Below are 18,429 nucleotides of genomic sequence, written 5' to 3'. Positions count from 1 at the left end.
GATGGCCGGGGGGTGTTAAAGCTGATAAAATCGAAATTTTTTTAAAAAATAATCTTTTCTTTGTATTTTTTTCAAATTTTTTTCAATTTTTTTCCACGGGCAACGCCGGGCACTTCAACTAAAATATGACTGAAAATATTCCGATACAAACAGTGTAACAAATATCGTATCAAACCCTATATTTGTTAACCTGAACAGACCTAGATATATTACGATGTTCATTGTCTGTAAATCTAAATGCGCTTGTAAATAGCTTCCCAAAACTTGTTTTGCGATTAACTTAACCTAGCTACGTTTGTAAATAACTAAGTCATACCTGTATTGTGATTAGCTTAACTACGCTTGTATATATCTGATCAAATCTTGTAAATACGTACATTAACCTAACCTGTAACATAGATATCTAAATATTGGAATTAGACTCCGCTTTGATTACAGTGAGAGAGTAATTACTTCTTGGTTAGAGAACGAGTAGCGTCCTGAATCAATCGATACAGATAAAGTTGTGTACGGATTGACATTGATAGTAAAGTATTGTTGAACTGAATAGCTCTTGTGCCTCGTCAGCCATAATGGGAGGGAATGAGTATTGGTACCCATAAAGACGTGTCCGGATTGACATTGATAGTGGTCTTGTGGAACTGTTAGTTTCTGATTAAGTTTTACCTGGATTGATACGGGTCTGAAAGACTTTTATGGAGTAGGGCATTTACTACAGCAGGATTCCCTTCAAAGATGTTAAGATCAATAGACGAAAACCTAATATGACGTCACTGATTAAAGAGGCGAAAATGACGTCATATCAGAGAAAAGGAAGAAAAATTAAAAAAAATATTTACCAAAAAAAAAGACCTAAGAGCAAAATGAATCTCGGAATGAACGCTTTACAGTGACGACGGTTCCTTTAAAAAGAGACATTTTTAAAATTTTTTTTTGTGTGATAAATTTTACCAAACATAAAATAAAGAAAACTTTTCCCACGAACCATAACTAATAAAACGTAAACCATAAATTGAAGAAAAAAATCAAATGAAATGGAAAATATTATTACATACGAGGTTTAAAATACAACTTTGAATTCCTACGAAACAATATTATTTTTTAAATTGTCGTATTATTTTGTAAGAAAATGGTGACAGTATGTTTTTCGATTTTTATTTTCATTTTGAAGAGTTGAAGCACAACAAAATATGCATATGTTGTCCGTTTAAAAATATCAATATGGCTGGAGTTTTAAATTTCTATTTTATGACACGGCCATTTGATTTAATCCTTCTAAGGCTGGGGGCAGTCATGAAATTTTGAAAATATCTTTATCAATAGTTTTTAATGTTTCATTGATTAATAATACGCATTGTTTCGTAGTACGGGGCTTTTAAGAGATATCAGAACGAAAATTTACATGGCAATAACATGGAGAAATTGAAAATTTACCATGCCTTTAAAACGACTCCTCTCTATTCTTATTCTAAACTCTAAGATTCTGCCCAATACGTTAGCGTCATCTGCCCAAATAATGTTACGTCATCCCGGGTTAGTTTCTCCTCTTTTTAATATTATATCGGCACCATGGGGGTTTCAATCCTTCACTAATAGATATCATACAGTCGTTGTCGTATAAATCAATACAATGAAGACGACTTTAGGTTTCAATTTTTATTTCTATCCAGCTTTCAAACAGATATGATATAAACATGGAAGCAAAGAGAAGCTCAATTAAAAGCTTCTCTTTGTTTACTTTAGTAACTTGTAAAATGAAAAAGCTTGTCAGAAATTAAAACTAAAATTTATAAAAGTTGTTTTCATTGAATTGGCATAAACGCTGTCCTATGAAAATAAGGGAAAAGTATATTTCAGATATTTTAAACATCATTTTTAGCGTAAAGTTAGCGCAAAGAAATACAATTTAAACCTTACAAATTTTATTTACAATCCAGTATCTATAGAGAACAGAGAAACTGTTGACTCGACATTTTGAATAATTTGTTATCATATTCTAGATACTCCAAGTTAAAAGAAATGAAATTTTTATGTTAAATTTCTATTTTATTAATGTTTGTCATTCTATTAATCATGATGTTTTTAAACCATATTCCATTTTGAAAAATCATCCAATCGATCACATCGGCTGATTGGAGAGTTTAGAGAAAATACAAATTCATATCTTTTAGTGGGAAGTCAAGTTTTGAACCACATCTTGTGTTCTTAATCTGATCTTAAGTGCTGAATCTGCATTTTAGTGCTTAATCTGAATTTAATTCTGAATCTGATTTTAAGTTCTGACCCTTGATATTTTAAACTATTAATTTTATTAAATCAAATATTCTAAGGTTTACACCATCTAAATTTAACTTGAAGTTTTGTGTGCAAACTAATTTCTGGGTCTGATTTTACGTCATAAATCTGAAATAAATTCTTAAATTTCATTTTCTCAGTTCACAATCTGATTTTCTGATATATAAGTCGTGATGGATTATATTAGAATTGACAGTATGAGTCTTGAAGTATATAATGATATAATATCCTCGAATACTTTTCTCACGATTCCGTCATGCAGTTTTATAAACCCTCCAGCTGGACATACGCAGGATAAGCGTCAAGAAATTTTACGCAAGGAAGCGTCCAGTTAGTTGGACCAGGGATGGAATTTTTTTCAAAGTTTTTATCTTTTTTTTTATTTTAGAATGTTAGTTGTTTAAAAAATGAAATGGTTGGTTCATTTCTAAGCGAATATGATATCACCTGTTCAAGGCAAGAGGCTTGTTCAGCCCCAGGTTATATCTGGGGAAACATAACCTTCTCTCCTTTAACTATATTTAGGAGAGTTTCTCCAAACCCCATAATTGCGTAGCTACGCCTTCTATACTCATGCATAATGAACATTGACGCATTTTGTGGCCTTTTAATTGTTAACCGCGTACGCTTGGCTCAAATGTTACGCAATAAATATAATATTTACATGTTTAGGTAAAAAATATTTAATATGTTTTCATGTAAACAATGAGATAGAATAATATATAATATACAATAAACATGGTTCAGCGCTAAATTATGCAAATCTCTGGAGAGAGTTGGAGAAACTGAACTTGGAACTCTTTTATTTTGAATATCGAGATCAATGCTTAATCTTCAGATTAATTTAATCTTACCTCGATATCCCGCATGTTAATAATCGTAGAGTTGAAGGGAGGTTTATCAGAGGAGGAAAAATATAAATAAAGATAGTAAAAGAACTTAAAAGCCTGTTTTTATAGTTACATTTTTACATTCGTAAATTGTTCTTATTCGTAAAAAAGTTGTTAACTGTTGTAGATAGAATAACTTGGGCTTGTAACTTAATTTCTATCAGTCCTTCAAGAACGATAATAACAAAAATTAAATAAAAAAAATTCATTTAGAGGAACTAACTACTTGCCTCAAACTCTAATTTTCTAATTATCATATTTTTGCAACCTAGTGTCGTAGACTCTTGAAGGTTCCAACTTTGAATTCTCTTAAATCAGGAGGTCATAGTTTGAAATATCATAGGTGCAAAGATTTTGAGGCAAGTAATAAGTTCCCTTTTCAAAGCTAAAAAACAAAACAAAAAACTTGACAAGTTTAAAACAGTGAGATGTGCTTTTAGGCATTTAAACCCATTTCCACGAATTAAACGACTTTCAAAGCATTATCAAAGTAAAGCTAATTAAGCTAATTATTTTATATTATTTATATTTAGATATTAACGCCTGACTATGAGACGATGTACAGAAATCTGGACAAAGAACACTCAAAGCTGGCAGGACAAGGTACAGGACAACGATTATAGGCTTGACCAAATTGGTTGAATATTTTTGAGTAAACACTTGGTACCCTGGTGGTAAATACATGTATGCAAATTTTGAAAATCCACAAGAACCTAAGCCAAAATCATGATTTAATACCAAGCGCGGGTAAACGGCGGGATTATCTATGACACTATGTATCATAATATAAACCTTGGGTAGCCTAGTTCTCCCGCTAGTAAATTTTCATTACAAAAACTTTTCTGTTTAGCTAAAGAAATGGCGTGGAAAATGAAGAAAATGGAAACAGAATTGAAAGATGCTAGAGATACTTCAGATCTATTGGAGTTCAGGTAAACTGCAGGGGGGGAAGGAGAAGATTGAGGGATGTAAGGGGGGGGGTAGGTGGTTATGCAATGCCATGACAGGAATTCATAAAAGAAATGGAGTCTTTGCCACAAGCTCTGATTTTCTAATCCCTATATCATTGCAACTAATGTCGGACCCCTTAGATATATCAAACTATGAGTTCTGTTAGATCAAATAATCTAAGTTAGAATTAACAAAGGTTACAAAGATAAAGTTATAGAAATTTGAATTTGTGGCAAAGACTCAATTGGGATATTTTCTATACATGAAATAAAACAAAACAACATAATGGCAGAACAACTTATCGAAAAAAACTTAATCTATGATTGTATTAGACTCTTGGAACTAGAGCAAAGGGAGAGCAGAGAACGAACCCCGGAGCTAGGACGGAAAGAGGAAAAGGATTCTATCTCTATCCACAGGTAAACCACGACAAGAGTATAAAATGAACCCCGGAGCTATAAGGACGAATTTAGGAAGATTACGACAATTTTTAAAAAGATATGGAACCGCAGCAAACATGCGATTTCAGGCTGTTTTGCAAAATTTACTTATCGTCTTTTGTGATTGGTCGTAGACATTCTGTTTACACTAGACAAAGATCATCAAAAAAGAATAAATATGCATCTTACAAATAAGGAATTCGTGATTTGCAAATTTGACTCAAGATATGCTGACAAACTAGATCTGTCTTCGCAAAAACTGTATTTTGCGTGGGTCGAGTTTTCAGCTAGATTCGAACCATAATATCCTGGGATTCTTCTTATACAATGATTCTGTAGGAATTTGATGAAAAGAATTGCAGTTAAAGGTAGGATAGATCAAGTAGAGTAGATACATATGGAGAGGAGATTGAGTCATGTCGCCTCCATGAACACGAAGTACATAAATATAGAAAGATGTTCGAGTCATTTTGTCTGTTCACAAAGTAGAAACATATAGAAATGAGACCGAGTCTTGTCGTCTAGACAAGGAGTAGATACATATGGAGAGGAGTTCAAGCCATGTCGTCTAGGCAAGGAGGAGATACATATGGAGAGGAGTTCAAGCCATGTCGTCTAATCACGAAGTACAAAAAAATAGGAATTCGGTCCATATCGTTTTAATGTTCACGAAATAGATGATTATAGAAAATGTTAGTCTGTTCATGAAGAAGATACATAAGGAGAAGAATGTGAGCCATTTCAACTGTTCACGTAGTGGATAAATAGAGAGAGGAAAGTGAGCCATTTCAACTGTTCACGGAGTGGATAAATATAGAGATGAATGTGAGCCATTTCACCTGTTCACGGAGTGGATAAATAAAGAGATGAAAGTGAGCCATTTCGACTGTACACGGAGTAGATAAATATAGAGATGAATGGGAGCCATTTTGACTGTTCACGGTGTGGATAATATGGAGAGGAATGTGAGCCATTTTGATTGTTCACGGTGTGGATAATATGGAGAGGAATGTGAGCCATTTCGACTGTTCACGGTGTGGATAAACATAGAGAGGAATGTGACCCATTTCGACTGTTCACGGAGTGGATACACATAGAGAGGAATGTGACCCATTTCGACTGTTCACGGTGTAAATCAAAATGGAGTGGAGTTCTTACCACTTCGTCTGTTCATGGAGTAAATGAATATAGAGAGGAGTTTGAGCCTTGCGTCTGGCCAAGGAGTATATACTTATAGAGAGGAGTTCGAGCCAGTTCAACTACATTCACATAGTTAACAAGAAGAGAATTCGGTTGTAACATTTACGGAGAAGATTAATATGGAGAGGCGTTCGAGCCATTTCGTGCAATCACATATGTGCACATGGCTTGGTTTAGTATTTAAAAGCTAATTATGAGAAAATAATATGTTCATCAATGAATAGTCAAGACAAAACCAAACAATTTGAGACGTTAAGGGTATTATTGATAATATTTAATTAAAAAAAATTTTAGAACAAAAAAGCATAGTGATTTGACGACCTAATTGATTCTCGCTCCATGAAAGTGTATGTATTACTCCATGCATGAGATATGGATGTGATAGATGAAATGGCATGAATTTGAGCTATATATATTATATTATATATGTATGAATATATGTCTTCAGAAAATGCACCAAATCCGTAAATGGAATTGCTTTTCAACAAGTATATTTATTTTAATTTCGTAGAATATATTTTGGCAATCAAAACTCTTACCATGCAAGGTATTGATTACAAAATTTATATAGATACATTTCAAAAATATGTTTTTAATTTTTAATTTTAATTTTAGACATACTTTTATTTGCAGTGGTAATGTAGACTCTGGTTGCTCTTCACAAACTACTCTAGAGGATATCATAGAGACCCATAGAGATTTCAGGGTGAGCATACAAAGAAATTCAAAAATTTTAATTTTTTAGAAATTGAACGGAATCGAGCTTTTTTTGAATTACTGAGCAGTGCAATATTTCTCTTTAGTATTTGATACAGTGACAACCAGAAAATAGTAGAATGATTATTGTCTTCTTTTCAAGTTGTATGTCTTACTAGCTGAATGGCCCGGCGTTGCCCGTGAAAAAAAAATCTTAATTTTTGGGAAAGATAAAAGTTGCAAAAATTTTTAAATTTTTTTTTTAGCCTATAACACCCCCCGGCTATCCTAAGTTTCTGGCTATTCTCAACATTTATATATATACGAATGTCTTTTTTATTTTATAGATAACTTCATAATTTAAAAACAATGGTAAAAATTATTGCAACAAGAATAATTGCCTTATTGGTATTGCTACTGTATTGTATAGGAATTTTTGAAAATACTAAGTACAATTTTTACATTTCCCCTGTTTTTGCCCTTAATAAAAGTTTGATAGTTTTTATCTAATTTTGAATGTTAATTTTTTTCTTTCAAGTCCAGTCCTTTAAAAAAATTGTTTGCCTTATTTATTGGTATTTTCATTATTATAAAGATTTATAATAATAATAATAATACCAATAATAAGGCAAACAATTATTAAAAAAGAATCTTTGCCCTTGAAATATATGCTTTATTGACTCAATACAAAGGAGATATAATCTAAATTTTTTTGTATTTTTATTAATATGTTGTATTGTGTTTTTAATTTGAATAGAGAGAAATCTAACCCGGGGCAAATAGTTTTCAAGCGTTATACAATATGCAGGCAGTTACAAGCAGTTACAGGCATACAAGCAGAAAAAGGCATACAACCAGGCTTTTCATATATCTTACCTATCTATCGATCTATCTTTTTATTTTTCCATCATCCAGAAATCTGTCTGTTTATCTATCCATACTTATATTTATTTATCTATCTATCAATCTATCTATCTATCTATCTATCTATCTATCTATCTATCTATCTATCTATATCTATCTACATATTTATAATCTAGGTATCTTTATGATTAATGTATCATATTATATATTTATCAATGGAAAATCTATCTAAAGAACAATTATCTACGAAGTATAAACTTATACAAATAATTTTGAATTTTAGAATGAGAAAATCCAAGATACAAAACTGAAGCTTCATGAGCTGATGAAACATATTCCAGAACCAGGTAAGAAAAAATTGTCCTTACCCCTAATTAAAGGGACTGTAAGCGTAATTTCAATTGACCCTCCGAGAAAATACGGACATGTCCGATTTACAACGGTACCCTTAACGCTTTGTCTGATCAAGTTTAAATTAATTCATGTTTGTGTTTTATAAAACTGTTTTCATTTTTATTTCTATTTCTATTTTGCTAATGCGAAGCAATTACGAAATTATATTATCTTCAACAGGAAAACAACGATATCTTCCACATTTTTGATTAGATTAAGTTTTCAAGGGTACCATTGTAAATTACACTTACAGTTCCTTTAAACGAATAATTTAAATGACGTCATAATCAGAAAGACCCGGAATAGTTAATAATTAATCAGACGACTTTACAATTTCATTTAAAAGATATGAATAATGAAGCGATAATAACAAAACAGTCCTATTAGTCCTACCAATTTCAAACTGTGGTCTGCTTTTACTGTACGTATAAAATTACAAGTGATATAAACTTAAAGTCGTCTGATTCTGGCAATTTTTGGTTATGAATCTATTATCTATTATTTAGGAGGAAAATCTCTGTTGTTACAAACAGTAGCTCTGTTTGAGACACTGCTAGCTCGGATTAAACTGATGAAAGAGGAGAACCAGGAACTACAGGTAGTCTTGTTAATCGGTTTTTTTAAACTTAATAAATATATTCCAATATTTCAAAACTGCCATGAATTAAGGACGATTTTCAAATTTGTTATCCTAAAAAAGAAAATTTTAAAAACTATCGTTTTGTATAGTTTTTGTTTCAATTTTTCCTATATTATCTGTCAGGGTTAAAATTTGTCAAATTGTAAGAAAAGCACATGTTTAGAATAACCAATTTTAAAAACAATCGCTTTTCTTACACAATGACAAATTTTGACCACGACAGAAAATATAAGAAAAAACGATCCAAAAACAAACCGACACATTATCAACTCTAGGGGGAGAAGATGAACCTGGAGAAGATAAAGAAGGATCAGGATGACCTTCTCAGCTCCATGAGCAAGGAACAGCAGAGAGAAGAATCACGAGCTATTCAAGCTGAACTTGAACTTAGGAATACTTGTGAGGTAATATTGCATGTCAAACTAAAGAAAGTGCAAGTAAGGTAAAAATCTTAAATATTTTCAATCATAGCTTCTCTTATTGAAGAGCTGTTGAGAAGAACAAAAATGTTCTGATTTTGTAATAAATGCATCCAAATAAGTTATATTTCATTACACTTGTGCATAAAATTAAAACTAAAAGAGCTACAAGGTCTCAAGACCGTACCAGTAATGTCGTATAAATTTGATATTCTCCTTCTGTATAGTTTAAAGTGATTAACTACAGGGTGTCAAAAAAAATAGGGAGTTTTATGACGATTTTTCTCCAAGCGGGATTATTTCGTAAATATGATTTTGTAGTATCATAGTTAAAACATTTAACACCGTAAACTACTAGTCTCGGGAATTCCAAAATGTGGTCTACCATTTGGTTCACCTTCAAAGTTGACGGATATATTAGTAAATTTGTCCAGATTCCAGTTAATTAAAAATCAACAAAACTATTCAAAGGTTTAATATCTCCCTCAAATTTAGAGATACAAAACAGGTAGAACACATTTATAAAATCTTATTATAAGTTCAATCTTTGTTCAATGCATTTTATGTTATTAATCAGTTATCGAAAATCAAAGACGATATTCAAGTCGTATCTCAATTCCCATCTTTGTTGGGACACCCTTTAGATTATAAATGATTGGGAATTAAACTTCCAAGGACTAGAGACGCAATTTAAATTGAGCCCAATTTCAATAGGACATGTTCGATTCACAACCTTTTAAACCTAGCTTCGTTCGATAAAAAAATGATCAAGATATGTACTTCTATCTTGAAATTGAAGAATTCTCTATTAAAGCGACTTGAGAATTCAAATAGCATGGCTAGTGAATAAAAATATCAGATTTAGTTTGAGGGTACCTTAGGCATTCGAACATGCCTTTTTTTCCAAATAGTGCATTTCTCGAAATAACGTTGGCAGTCCTTTAGACTCTAACCTAGAACTTCTAAAACCTTGTGAAGTATACCTTTCAACTCTAAACTAGAACTTCTAAAACCTTGTGAAGTATACCTTTAAACTCTAAACTAGAACTTGTAAAATCTTGTGAAGTATACCTTTAAACTCTAAACTAGAACTTGTAAAGTCTTGTGAGGTATAACTTTAAACTCTAACCTAGAACTTCTAAAACCTTGTGAAGTATACCTTTCAACTCTAAACTAGAACTTGTAAAATCTTGTGAAGTATACCTTTCAACTCTAAACTAGAACTTGTAAAATCTTGTGAAGTATACCTTTAACCTCTAAACTAAAACTTGTAAAATCTTGTGAAGTATACTTTTAAACTCTAAACTAGAACTTGTAAAACCTTGTGAAGTATACCTTTAAACTCTAAACTAGAACTTGTAAAATCTTGTGAAGTATAACTTTAAACTCTAAACTAGAACTTGTAAAATCTTGTGAAGTATACTTTTAAACTCTAAACTAAAACTTGTAAAATCTTGTGAAGTATACCTTTAAACTCTAAACTAGAACTTGTAAAACCTTGTGAAGTATACCTTTAAACTCTAAACTAGAACTTCTAAAACCTTGTGAAATATACCTTTAAACTCTAAACTAGAACTTGCAAAATCTTGTGAGGTATAACTTTAAACTCTAAACTAGAACGTGTAAAATCTTGTGAGGTATACTTTTAAACTCTTAACTAGAACGTGTAAAATCTTGTGAAGTATACCTTTAAACTCTAAACTAGAACTTGTAATATCTTGTGAGGTATACCTTTAAACTCTAAACTAGAACTTGTAAAATCTTGTGAGGTATAACTTTAAACTCTAAACTAGAACTTGTAAAATCTTGTGAAGTATACCTTTAAACTCTAAACTAGAACTTGTAAAACCTTGTGAAGTATACCTTTAAACTCTAAACTAGAACTTGTAAAATCTTGTGAAGTATACCTTTAAACTCTAAACTAGAACGTGTGTAAAATCTTGTGAGGTATACCTTTAAACTCTAAACTAGAACTTGTAAAATCTTGTGAAGTATACCTTTAAACTCTAAACTAGAACTTGTAAAATCTTGTGAAGTATACCTTTAAACTCTAAACTAAAACTTGTAATATATTGTGAGGTAAACCTACTAAATCAAACTATGATTTATCTGACTATCATCACAAAAGGAAATAATACTTTAACACCCAAATCTGTAACCATATTGATTCCTTCTTTAATCACTTTATTGATATTGATACACTCAAAATCATTCCTCCCTTCCTCATTTCAATCACGTGACACAAAAGCTCTATTTTATCATGAACCTATCCCCCTCTTTCCACACTACAAGCTAGACAGAAAGAGAAGGACAAAGCTACGTTACTGGTATGACTTTGTGACCTTGTAGCTCCTCTAGTTTTAACAAACAAGTATGAGAAAAGCAAATTTATTCGGTTCAATAAGTGGAGTTATGATGGCCCGGCAAATAAGTGGAGTTATGATGACAAGTAAAGAAGATTTTAATCGTTGGTGTTCCCTGTATAAATTATTCTTTTATCAAGATGTTTAAATTATTCATTATCTTCAGCTTACAAAAATGTGAGAAAATTTTGTATTTTTTTAAGCTTGACAAATGTTAATTTGTAATGATTTCATTAAAATATATCTAAAGCCTAAACGGTCGATCCTTTTTTAAAGGGACCGTTCTCTTATTTGGGTTATTTCATGTTAAACTAAACAGCTGTTAATTGGTATTAGTCTTACTTTTCAAAGATTACTGTGGACGGAGAAAAAGCTGATTTATATTTAAGAATTTCACAAATAAGTGAACGGCCTCTTTGAACAATTTTTAATCTTCCTTTTTTAAACCCCCAAATCATACGTGCAGTCCCTCTAAATTTGAATCCTTGTCTCTCTGAATCAACTAATCATAAAGCATCACGATTTCTGACAGTCTTTATTTATTTTTGCCTCACAAACAGAAGCCACCCAGGATACATCCATTGAAAACAGAGTTAAAAAAGCAGAGAGAAGAATCACGAGCTATTCAAGCTGAACTTGAACTTAGGAATACTTGTGAGGTAATATTGCATGTCAAACTAAAGAAAGTGCAAGTAAGGTAAAAATCTTAAATATTTTCAATCATAGCTTCTCTTATTGAAGAGCTGTTGAGAAGAACAAAAATGTTCTGATTTTGTAATAAATGCATCCAAATAAGTTATATTTTATTACACTTGTGCATAAAATTAAAACTAAGAGAGCTACGAGNTAATAATACTAGGAGGTAGAGGAACTAAAGGTTCGATTAATTACAACTCAACAGCAGCTTGAACAATCTAGGATGGAGAGAGATAAACTCCACACTGTGAAAAAGCAGGTAAATATAACAAATCTGGAAAAATTATATAATTATATATGGGGGAAAACAAGTTTATTTTTGATAATAGAATAACATAAATAGCAGATCCATCAGAAAGATTTATTTAAAATTTGGCGTTGATGATGATTTAAACCTCATAGATTATATAAAGTAGGTGTTTATAGTTCCACAATTTTGAAAATATATTTTGGTCTGGGTTGACCCTGTTCACAATACATTGTATAAGGCTGATTTATGAACTTTAAAGAGTGGTACGAAGCACTCTGATTTCAATCTGACTGTACTAAATACCGTGCTATTTAGATTGAAGAGAGACAGGATAAGATTTGCTCCGACCTGAGACGAGAAAATGATCAAAGTTTACAAAAACTAGAGATTGAAAGACAAGGATTTAAAGCAGAACAGCAGATGTATCAGGTAAACTTTCCGCTTAAACCATGTCTGTTTCTTCGGTCAATGTACTGCAGATTATTGCAGTACACAATGTTTAGAGTGGGTAAAAACCTTAGCTTTTTCTCCGACGCGTGATATCCAACGACTAAAAGAATTAAAAAAGTTTGTTCGAAATAAAGAACAGAATGATCAAGGATATCTCATTTAGGAACTGGAACTAGTATTTATGATAAATTTTTACTCAATTTTTAACTTACAGTCGTTGGTTTAAATTTGAACCAGTAGTAGGAAGTTCAGGGACTTAGCTCAAATTAATTAAATTCGGGCCCAGACCTAATAAACAAAGTGGTCTACGTAGTTCAACTATTTCTCGCTGTTCAATAAATTTGGACTATTATAATGTCAACATTTGATTTTTCAAAATTTGATCTATCTGAATTATTAGTTTGAAAGGTCCACGACATCAGATGGTAGGAGAGGAGGAGGATTAAATTATCAAAATTTAAGAATTTGAAAACTGTTTTTATTTCTTTTTAACTATATTTAGGATGTGCTGGAACGGTATTCTCATCAAGAAAGAATTATAAAGGAACAGCATTCAAGATTAGACGAACAGGAGAACAGGATGAAAGAACAGGAAGTTAAGAAAATAGAAGAAGGAGGGTACAGAAAAGGAAACAGGAGGGAAAGCGTAGAATCAGGAGACTTTAATTCAAAGGTAAAATCTATTAAAGGGACTGTAGACGTGATTTCTAGTGGCTCTCCATGTTCTAATTACATTTGCTGCAAAAACAAAGGAGGAACTTGTCAAAATGAACAGCTATACAAGCTAGAAAAACGACAATATCTTCCACATTATTAATCAAATAGAATTTTGAAGGGTGCCCTTGTGAATCTACCTAAAACTACAATGACACTCTCTTTAAATCTGAAATTTTCGGTAAATTTAACTTGGAATTTGTAATTCTAAATATCAGCTAATAACATTAACACAAAACACCCCCCGCCCTCGTGTCCAATCCATTTATCCAAGTTGCAGGATTCCATCCTTTACTCTATAATAACATCCTTGGTTAGAAAGGTAAAAAGTCCAATTTACAGCTTTAATAGTTGTATTTTGCGGATTTATAATCTCGCTTTGACACAAAAAATGTATGAAATCCCACACGCCATTATTTTACAAATTAAAGTTGCTTCTATCTCTCTCTATCTTATTGTATTACTAAATACTAGCTACACCTATACACGAAAATATAAAAAGAATCTGAAATATGTGGACAAAAATAGTTTGTAACATAGATCCAGTGAACTAAAAAAGTTCAGTTAGCATTAACTTTGAAACACATTTTCACTCAATAAATGAAGATTTGACGTATTTGCAATTTTACACTTTTGTGTTGGACCAGGAATTTTGAATATTTAAGGCCGGATATGTCTATAACGCTATTTTTTAACGGAATCTAATAAGAGATGAAAACACACTGACAATATTCCGATGCAGATAGGATGCATTTGTTTGAATATATATGCCTGTACTGCATAAACCGGTCCTATGGCATGGCATGGATTAGACGAAATAATACTTTTGTGTTGATGATACTACATTTAGTTTAATGAAAATATGCTACATGAAAAACGTTGTCTATATCATTCAAAAAGTGGTCAAACTTGGGGGGGGGCTTGACGTTATTTTATTTTTTCATTTGCGACCTCCTAAAAAAATGCATTTAATGATCTAAAACCAAAATTATTTTTCATTAGCTCTTGAGTGTGTTTGAAATATTGTAAGATTGTTAACTAAAAAGTTTAGTTTCATGTAATATTTTCCAGGTTTCCAGTAAGGAGACCAGCTCAGGGGTGTCCTCAGATATATCAGACAGCGAGAGCAGTGATTTAGATCTTCATCATCTTCATCATCATTCTCAGCGTCTTTATCAACAGAAGGTACGATTAAAGGGACTGTAAGCGTAATTTTAAGTGACTCTCCGTGTAAAGATGTCCAAAATACAACGGTACCCTTAAACCTTTAATCTGATAAAAAGGTGAAATGGAAAAGTCTTTATTTCTATTTCTTTCTTTAAGCAAGAAATGCGCAAGTGACTTTCGTAGACTAACTGCTAATGAAAATAAACAGTTTATACAAAGCAAAAACATTGATATCTATATTGATTTTTGCATGGAGGGTGACTTGAAATCAGGTTTAAGTCTTGACAAAATAAACTTTGCTTTAAAGATACCCAATATCCCCCCCCCATATGCTGTATATGCTTGCAGTATAGAACAGTTTGGAATAGAGGGAGGGGGGGGGATAATTTGGATAATACACAGGGTTAAACTGGGTTAAATGTATCATTGTTATTGTATTGTCAAATTATTACACGAGAACACGTATTCAACAATAGGTCGGCCTTTTTTAAAATGGTCTTTTCCTCTTTTTTATAATTTAATTTAGAGCCTTCTTTTTAGTTTTAGGTTTTTGGAGTTTAGGGTTAAGGTTGTAGTTCTTGCAGTTCTATTTAAATTCAGATTGTTATTTTTGCCCTTTTTGGCACCGTTCCCTTTAGGGACCTGTAATTTTAAGAGTAAAAAGATGAATAAAATTTTAGTGTTATTACTGTTAGTGTGGGGATCATAAAGGGTTGTGTCAAAATATACAAATATACAATTGTTTAAACCCCCCCCCTCTTCCCATTTCTTTAAATTAGTTGAAAAAAGAAGAAAATAAACATTTTTTTAAACATAATACACTATTGATTTCACAAATTTTCCGTTTTTTTTAATTTATTCAAAGCAAATTATCCTCCAGCTTTAATTAAGCTGATTCGGTTCACTTTAGGTTGATTATAAAGAAGCGGAAGAGCAAATGGAGGAAAGTGGAATTTTTGAGCAGACATCTGATTCATCCCTCCTATTGGAGTCAAACACGGAGAAATCCTTGCTCCGGAAGCAGGAGGAGAAGAAGGAGAAGAAGGAGAAGGAGGAGAAGGAGGAAAGGGAGGAGGAGAAGGAGGAGGAGGAGGAGAAGGTTCAAGATGGCATGAAAGGAAGGAATATTGTTGAACTTGAACTTGAAATAAATAACTTCTCACGGCTTGAGCCCCAGGTATTGTTTATAAAACACAGAAAGGGCGTTCCTAACATTCATCATGACATCTCTATCTTTCCATCTTTCTACTTCTCTTCATCTCTATCTACCTATCTTTCTACTTCTATTCATCTGTATATATCCATCTTTCTACTTCTCTTCATCTGTATATATCCATCTTTCTACTTCTCTTTATCTCTATCTATCCATCGTTCAACTTCTTTTCATCTCTATCTTTCCATCTTTCTACTTATCTTCATCTCTATTTATCCATCTTTCTACTTATCTTCATCTCTATCTTTCCATCTTTCTACTTCTCTTCATCTCTATCTATCCATCTTTCTAATTATCTTCATCTGTATATATCCATCTTTTTCCTTCTCTTCATCTCTATCTATTTATCTTTCTACTTCTCTTCATCTCTATATATCCATGTTTCTACTTCTCTTCATCTCTATCTATCCATCTTTCTACTTCTCTTCATCTCTATCTATCCGTCTTTCTACTTCTCTTCATCTGTATATATCCATCTTTCTACTTCTAGAGGTTTAACCGTGATGTTTTATCCGTAAACGCCCATGTTTCATGAGAGCATTAGGACTTTACAACCACAAACTAACCAATTAACGGGTGTTGACGCCACTCTCCTTACTCTAAGGGGGAGGGGTACATTTGTATAAAAACCAAATCAAATCAAACCAGAATCCACTAAACAAATCAAACAAAAATCCACCAAAACAAATCCAACAAAAATGGCTTCCAATCAGGGAATTTGTGTAAAAATACACCAAAACCAAATCAAACCAAAATGGTCGCCAATCAGGGGGAGGGGCGAATTTATATAAAAATCCACCAAACCAAATCAAACCAATATGGCCGCCAATCAGATATTCAAAACAATCTTGATAATCACTCTGTGGTCGTATATATTCTCTGAAATGAGATTAAAGAATGGAATGAGGGGAGGAGAAGAAATGTGATAAAACCAACTGAGTTGAGGATAACATTGCATGATTTGAATCTATTGCTTGTACACATGAAGATGGCCTGAAAAGGACATGATGCAAACTAAAAAGCATTGTGTGACACCTTCATGTTCAGATTGATGAAGATAGAGAGGAAGAGTACAATGAGCAGTTATCAGATAGAAGCAGCCAGCAAAAGAGCAGCTTGGATAAATTTGGAAGCTGCGAAGAGCTCAAAAGAATAAATTCAACCAGGTTTGACATTTTTATCATTTTAAGCTGAATGTGTTTAATGCAACCATTAAAAAATAAGTAGGTCAAAATATATACTCTTTTTTTCGAAAGAATTTGTACTCGTACGTATGATCGTATCTATTCGTTACCCAAAAGTGCAGTACACTTTTTTGTCAACAATCTTTTGGAGGATTTTTCATTGTTAAATATTGACGGATTCATCCGGCAAAACAACATTCAACCACTCTGTAACTTCGGTACATTTCAAGTACAGGGTCGCCTTCTAATCACCCAAAGCAAATAGTATAAATACAGACATTATAATTGGCAAAATGGGACAGAACGCCAAATGAATGATCCCCTTCTATTGAAAATTGAATACATTTTAATTAAATATTTCCCAAACTCTACCAATTAAGACCTGAAAGGAAAAGTTAACAAAAACGTGTATTGTTTAACAAAGGACATTAAGCACACGACAATATACAGAGTTATTCACAAAAGACTGTACGATATTTATACTGTCTATTTCCTTATATTCATGATCTGATGCAACTGTAAAAGTGTTTTTTTTTTCTTTGCCAAACCATTAAATAGTAAATAAGACATTTAAAGACGGCCGGCTTAAATTAATCTTGAAATAGTCATATTTGTGTGTCAAATAAATATTTTTGACACCCTCATGATTTAAGAAACATTTTTGTCGTCATTTATATTCATTGGATATTAAACTTGTTTAAAATATAAAAGCTCATGATAGAAATATATAACAGCATGATCAAAAAAAATAACGACATAGTTTAGACATAGAAAACATGATTGAAATATGTTACGATTGGCATATATCACACTAGTCTACAAATATGTTTTGACATTAAAAGCATAAAATGCATGATAAAACTATTTACGACATGATAAAAGTGTAACGACACTTGATCTCATAAATAATTCTTGATACACATCTTAAACTTAGTTTATTGATTATAATTCATGGATATATATTATATGGGGGCATACTATATACACAACATAGATACAACACATTCCAAAGTGAGTAGAAGTAAGGGGAGGGAACCGGATTTGCGTATATTTTACTTTGACACAAATTAGAACCACTCAGAAAATGGATAAAATGTAACAATTTTCATGTTTGCCAAGGAAAATTCCTACGTCTTTATACAATATTTTTTATTGTTTATATAACTCGTATACTCACATTGACAATTTCTATACCTTGTAAATACTTTAGATATATATCCATGGTTAAGATCTTGTATATCAGATCAGAAAACTATCAAAAATGGGCAATTAGAGCTTAGAGCAATGTTTATTTTCAGGAAGGTTCTTCAGAAAAATATAATTTGCAAAATTTTGTCAGATATCAGACCCAAATGATCCTAAATTCAGACACTTTAAAAATTGACTCATTAACTCGCACAGAACATTAGGGCTTACATCAGTCATTAATAAACCTGGTAAACCTGGTAAACCTGGTAAACCTGGTAAACCTGGTAAACCTGGTAAATCTGGTAAACCTAGTAAACCTGGTAAACCTGGTAAACCTAGTTAACCTGGTAAACCTGGTAAACCTGGTAAACCTGGTAAACATGGTAAACCCAGTAAACACCTATTAAACCCAGTAA

At 32.1% G+C, this 18,429-nt stretch overlaps 1 protein-coding gene across 1 annotated transcript; it reads left to right on the top strand.

Moving 5' to 3' along the window:
- The first annotated feature begins 3,667 nt into the window (after positions 1–3,667).
- LOC111697458 (golgin subfamily A member 6-like protein 22) lies at positions 3,668–18,105 on the top strand. The gene is made up of 14 exons (XM_023467481.1): positions 3,668–3,788; positions 4,036–4,117; positions 4,469–4,555; positions 6,410–6,482; positions 7,620–7,683; positions 8,236–8,327; positions 8,645–8,773; positions 12,011–12,106; positions 12,413–12,526; positions 13,050–13,220; positions 14,333–14,446; positions 15,339–15,605; positions 16,689–16,807; positions 18,036–18,105. The coding sequence occupies exons 1-14, from the start codon at positions 3,743–3,745 to the stop codon at positions 18,103–18,105; spliced, it is 1,524 nt and encodes a 507-aa protein (XP_023323249.1). The 5' UTR covers positions 3,668–3,742.
- Positions 18,106–18,429: the final 324 nt, after the last annotated feature.

This window comes from Eurytemora carolleeae, unplaced genomic scaffold, assembly GCF_000591075.1.
Source record: "Eurytemora carolleeae unplaced genomic scaffold, Eaff_2.0 scaffold45, whole genome shotgun sequence".
NCBI classification, from domain to species: domain Eukaryota; kingdom Metazoa; phylum Arthropoda; class Copepoda; order Calanoida; family Temoridae; genus Eurytemora; species Eurytemora carolleeae.
Note: the sequence above shows the minus strand (reverse complement) of the source record. Positions and strands in the feature narration are given on the sequence as shown.

Bases quoted from the DNA above. Each gene is read 5' to 3' on its own strand.
- LOC111697458 (XM_023467481.1), top strand. From the start codon at position 3,743: ATGTACAGAAATCTGGACAAAGAACACTCAAAGCTGGCAGGACAAG. The intron at 8,328-8,644 runs GTAGTCTTGTTA...TATCAACTCTAG, and splicing joins AGGAGAACCAGGAACTACAG to GGGGAGAAGATGAACCTGGA. The intron at 16,808-18,035 runs GTTTGACATTTT...TAAATACTTTAG, and splicing joins AAAAGAATAAATTCAACCAG to ATATATATCCATGGTTAAGA.